At 46.1% G+C, this 6,189-nt stretch overlaps 1 protein-coding gene across 1 annotated transcript in view; it reads right to left on the bottom strand.

Annotated features, from left to right (window-relative positions):
• Positions 1-5,379: 5,379 nt before the first annotated feature.
• Positions 5,380-6,189, bottom strand: part of SPATS1 (spermatogenesis associated serine rich 1) — a 35,489-nt gene continuing 34,679 nt past the window's right edge. Inside the window, exon 7 of the mRNA XM_083175039.1 lies at positions 5,380-5,539. Coding sequence (XP_083031165.1) covers positions 5,380-5,539 — 160 coding nt within the window. The remainder of the gene's footprint in view (positions 5,540-6,189) is intronic.

Genomic DNA, 6,189 nt, shown 5'->3' with positions numbered 1-6,189 from the left:
CCAATGCCCAATGTCATCGTAGAGGGCATGTAAAATCCAAAATGGCAAAGTTCAGTAACACGAAGAAAAAAAAAGTAAATAGTTTGAGGAGAATCGTAAGCTTCCAATATGCCATTTAACACACGGAGAGGCAAGGAACGGCTAAATCCCTGGATTATGACTAGTGTTTCATCTTCACATGACATCAATTCGGTCCCATCTCCGATGGGGGGGGTTTGCTCATTAGGTGCTAATGTGTGCAAACCCCCGCAGCAAAACACCTTCACCGAGATTTTCACTCACCGGGGCTTCGCACATTGATTGGCAGCCAGGGGGCATTCCAGGGTGGAAAACCAAAGTTTCATAGGCGTGGCCACAAAGAACAGTGGACCAGCAGGCGTTCCCCTGCCTGTTCGGAGCGAGCGAATGATGTCACATGAGGTCAGTACACGAAACCATTGAATGATTTCTACTTTGTGCAGTTGTTTGCGAGCGTAGCAAAGGGATCCGGGTGGCGGGTGCGTCTTCGGGTTACAATCGGCGTGAGAACCCCATAGTTTCATCTCAGCTATATAACTCTCATTAGCCGAGCCCCATGCGCCGTATCACAGTCTCTTCTTCCCAGCGTGTTACCCAGACAATGATTCACACGGAGCAGATGGTGCCGATACAAATAACTAGATTCCACGGCTATGGATGATGTCTGGCTAAATCCTGCAATTAACTTTAATCTCTATTAAATTATGTCAACTCAAAAGTGATAGTATTTTATTGCATGTTTGGCTAATGAATGTGAGTTTGTCATAGTTCTGCATCAAATGTGATACGTTGTTATAAGATTTTGCAAATAGAAAATATATTTCTAAGCAGCAGGGGTGCAGGTACTACTTACCTGTGCCCAGGGCCCCATGCAGGGGAGCGACTTAGAGGGTCCAAAATAATATCTTGTTCCCCCGACCCAAAAACATTCTGATGCCCCTAAGTGTAGGTAAAGAGAAAGTGAAGACAAGGAGGGTAAAGAGAGCAAGAGAATGGAAAGAACAGGAGTAGAAGGATACAGATGCTCTCAATTGAGCTGCACTTGGCGACAGCATCGCCAACTGCTGTGTTCCGCCACCGGACAGAAGGGGGCACGCATGAGATGCTCGCATGCCTCATTCTGTCGGAGCCCGCCATCGCCCTTTGCCGGCTCCCAGCTGCTACGACATCACTGCCTGCAGCCCCCTGCAGCCCGCACTAACCCTGCCCTTCTCCCTGAAGCGGAGACAGGCAGGAAATCTGCTTCCCGCCGCCGTGCTGATGGGAACGCACGAACGTGTGAGACGCTCGCACGTCCCCGTCAGTTGGAGCTCCTGTCCGCCAGCCTGCTCCAGCTCAGGAGATCTGGCGATTCCTCAGGCTGGCTGGCAGACACTCCATCTGTACAGGGGAAGAGAGAGAGATATGGCGGGATGCTTAATGATTGGCTGCTTAATGCATATGCACCAAGTTGTGAAATGCAATACATTAGAAGACATTAACCAATAGCAGACTAAGGGCTTTTATTCGCATTTCACCTTGAGGTAGATCCAATCGAATCTCCAGCTACCCACCGCATCTGGTGGCCATAACAAGCTTATTGGGGGAATGCATCGCCACAGTCACCACACCACAGTCCTCACAACTGGCTAGCATTGTGTGTCTCTGCTACAGCGCCCGGAAATGCTGTTTTTGCCAGAAGTCCCACCCCCACAGCATGATGTCATGCGCTCCAGAGGCGTGGTCAGGACAGGGAACTGTAAAGCCCTGTTATGGCACTGCAATGGGCTCTTTAGGCGAGGGCCACACATAATGGCCAAGCCAGACCTGTTCAGCAGAACCCACTTTGCCAGAATGAGGCTGTGTGGCATCACACACAGCGTTGTGGCCGGATCCTGCAGAACACAACTGCACTGTCGAGCATGTCGACAATCAAAAAAGTGAAAAACTCATGTTGACCTGTCAACATTAGGCATGTTGACCTATTTCATGTATCAACCCAATGGGTCATACCCCTCTACTGGACTACTATTTACAATCTCGTAAGATATTGAGGAGATCTTCTTCCAGGCAGTGGGGATGAAGATCACTGGCCACTGGCCATGTATAATACTCTGATCAATATCTATTGGCCAACCTATGGGGGGGATACATCTCAAACTTTACACAGAATTAAAGTGAAGATGGTGCCCATAGCAAATACATGAAATACATTTATCTAGTAATATGTAGAAAAAAGAGAATTGATTGCTATAGCCGATTGCCCTGCTTTACCTCTCTCTAAAATTTTATACATCTCCCCCAGTTGAGGGAAATAGTTTACAAGTATTACAATGTGAAGCGCACAGTATCTGATACAAGTAGGTTTACGTACTTATTTTATTTAAAAGAAAACTAAATATTTATATAATTCAGTTCTACCAGACACAACCCCCTGACATATATTAATATTAAACCATGTCTTTGTTTTCCCTTAAAGATAATCCTCTTCTTATCTTTGTCTAATACAAGGGCAGCCAATGATTGGAAGAAGTTACTTTAGATGCAATAAAATATACCTTTAAGTAACAACAAAGGTTTCTCATCTTTGTGATAAGAGAATAAAAGATTCAGTACACTCCGCTGTAATTCCACAGCAAGCGGCTTTCATGGCCGTCATTAAATCCTGGTGTCTGCCAGCTTGCAGAGCTTCGCCTCACCTGTAATAAAGCCGCAAACCAAGAGGAATATTGAATTCATGTTACTTCATCTCACACAGGGAAAGGGAAATGTTTTCCGCCCTTAAGGCAGCAATATGGCATATAAATGTTGCTAGCAATCTGCATTAAAATCACTTAACTCCGTCGCCACCACTTACAATAAGGGAAATTATGGATATTCTGACTTCATCCTGGAAAACATTTCCTTGCAATGGATTTATTTCAAAAGTAATTATTCCTTTTTAGAAAAAGTTTAGATAACCTCAGGTAGTTCCTCTGCAAAAGTCAGAAAATAAAGAGAAAATACTTATACTGTAAGTTTATGAAACAAAAATGCCCTGAAGAGCCGGTATATCGTGCAGATGGGACGCGAGGGCTTAACTAAGCTCCAGTATAATGACCTAATTTATGAGCTACAAATTTTAGTTGCGTACAGAGGAAGACACACCAGGAACATACAGGCGCAAAACAGATTTTATGCTGGTTTCAAATATTTTACAATGTCACTGTTACGTGACATTGTAAAAAATCAATAGTATGTATCAGGGGCGTAACCAGATCCATTAAATCTGGGATGCCGATGTTTGGCAGCAGTTATGGTGGCAGTTGGTGCGGTTCTTATATTTGAATGTTGGCCTGTGCTGCAGCCCCACCTCTACAATTGCCAATGACACGGAAGTCAGTGGCAAACGCAGGATTTTTAGATGGGGTTTCCAAATGTAATCCAAAATCTCCCACTCCGCAGGGCATAGGAGTAAGTACCGGCAGGGCCGGCGCTACCCACTCAGCAGCTCCTGCAAAGCAGGGAGGCGCCATGCTGAAAAGGCGCTGTCTCCCTCCCTGCTCTGCTAAAGCTGCCTCAGCCCCACTGTCACTGCCTCCTGCACACCGTTTGCAGCTGCTGTCTGACAGCAGGCGGCAGTATGGAGAGGCTGAGCAGCTCCCTGCACCACGCACACACTGTCCTCCTCCTGCGACCTGCCCCCTCTTCCTCACGGACACTTGCACTGAGGCATGTAGCGCTGTCTGTGAATGCCTGGATGACATGTCATGTCCGGATCCGCCCCTACCCATTGCTCCCTGCGCCTGTCAGCTGTCAATCAAATGACGAACAGGCAGCAGCGCCGCCTCCCCTTCCTTCCCTCTTCTCAGTGTGCTGTGCCAGTGCCACTGCCAGTCCTCAACACTCCGCCCCCTCTATCTCTTACCCTCTTCTACCATCTCCTTTTTCTCTCCCCTCCTTTCCCCCTCAGTCGCGAGTGCTGCACATACTTTTTGTACTGCTTTCGGATCGCATTGCACACACATTGCATGCATGCCGTGCGAGCGATGCAATCTAGCCCATAACGTATGCGATTCTCGCAGCGTGTATGGGCACCTTTAGTGCCTGCAACATTTTGAGATGGTGTATGCATACATGTACATGCACCCGAGATCCTCCATAGGATCGCATGTTGCATACACTCCCACAATCGGGTTGCAGCTTGTTGCAATGGCAATGTGAAAGGGCGAAAAATGTATGGTTTGCAGGAGGGCGCCGGACACCCTAGCACCGGCCCTGAGTACCGGAGTCTGGGGGAGTGGTAACAGCCCTAAAAATTTGTCTTTTTACTCACTGAATACTGTATGGAATACAGTATTAATATTTAAGAGTACAGATGGTCTATAGTACAGGCTGTTTTAAACATTTAAATGAGATAAGTGGTCAAGGTCCCCATACGTAGCGTGCAATGCGACGCAATGCGATGCGCGCTCCTGCGGGCATCGCATCGTACAGTAAAAAAAGTATGTGCTGCACACACTTTTTATACTGCCTGCAGATCGCATCGCATCGCACGCAAATCGCATGCAAAATGCACTCCTGCGATTCAATGTGATGCGATCCACACGATAACACGTCGCATTGCGCGCTGCATATCGCAACGTGTATGGGGACCTTCAGGAGATGTTAAAACACATCATAATAAATAAATACACAATCATTATAGCACCATTACTGCACGTTCTAAGCTTACAATCTCCCACTTCATGGTAAGGCTCCTGTCTCTTTCTCCTGCCAGCTGCTCTCTGGTCCATTGCAATGTATGAGGGCTCAGATCCACACATACAGTAAATGTGGTAGAAGAAGCTGGTACACTGGGCATGTGCAGCAGCTCTGCTCTGTCCCTTACACTGCATGATGTGGTGGCAGCTCTATTGATCAGATTATATACAGTGCTATCGTTGTCATAATGGAAAGCACTTGCCAAGAGGAGGGGGGTTTCCAGGCAACCAGAAGCCCCCCCCTGCTTTTGCCTATTGAAGTCCATGAACAGAGCATTTTGTGCCTGATATACTGTAATGGGTCAGGTTGGAGGGTATGTTGTTGCTATGGGCAACATCTTCACTTTATCTCTCTTGAAGATTTGATAGATTTGCATCTTTAATCTAACTTTGCCAATAGCCAATGAAAATGGAGTAATATGAGACGTCTCGGAAAATGGAGAATTTTGACATGTTCAAAAAATGGCTCCAACCTTTGGACCTGTGAAATAATAAATTTAGCAACACGATTGTCTTTACAATGAATGTCTATATATATATAAAAAATAAAATTTTACTTATTGAATAATAAATGCAGATTCTAATCATATTGGGAGAGTAAAATAAAAACAATAATCTGTGTAATGGTCATACAATGAAACTACAGATTTGCTGGCGTGCCGAAATCTGGTTGTCTTTTCCCATTCCCAGCTGGATCAAAGAGAAACGATCTCTGAGCCGGTTTCCATGTGTTCAGTTCTTTCACCTCTTTTTTCTCTTCTTCCAGATTTTGTTTCCTAATCTTCACTCTGAATGGAACGCTGCGGACAACAGGCAGAGGAGAAACAGGAGATTGATCATCAGATACATTATTTGGTGACTAGCCAACCAAAATAGGCGTGACTCTGGCAGAGCATGCTGGAACTTGTAGTTCTACTACATCTGGAATCTTACTTCTTGCATAAGTCTTCTCTGTACAATGTATGTATATATATATATATATATATATATATATATATATACACACACATATATACACACACACACACACACACATGTGGCAGTCCACCCCTGGTGTACTCTTGTGCCCCCAAAGAGATTTTAATTGCAGCCAATGCTGCTCAGAGGAAAACCTCCTTTGCTTGTTGAAGCTGCAGGTCTGTGAGGGGTTAACAGACTCAGCTAGTGTCCTAGTGTCCCAGCTCCCCTGCACATGAGACAGGAAGCTGTTAGGTCAGAGGTGATCCCAGCAGCAGTGTGAGAGAGAAAGTGTGCAGAGGGGAGAAGAGCTTGTATCCTGAGCCAGGAAGGATGCAGACAGAGATGCTGTGCAGAGAGAAGCACACATCTGAGACCAGGCACTGGGAGCAAGGACCCAGCAGTGAATGACAGCCAGCACTGCTGACCAGAAGAAGGGGTGAGCACCATGTGAAGGGATGACTGCAGAGACCTACAGCACAGAACTAGGCAG

Source organism: Crinia signifera, chromosome 3, assembly GCF_055691185.1.
Source record: "Crinia signifera chromosome 3, ASM5569118v1, whole genome shotgun sequence".
Classification (NCBI taxonomy): Eukaryota; Metazoa; Chordata; class Amphibia; order Anura; family Myobatrachidae; genus Crinia; species Crinia signifera.
The sequence above is the reverse complement of the archived record's forward strand: the minus strand, read 5'-3'. Positions and strand labels throughout refer to the sequence as shown.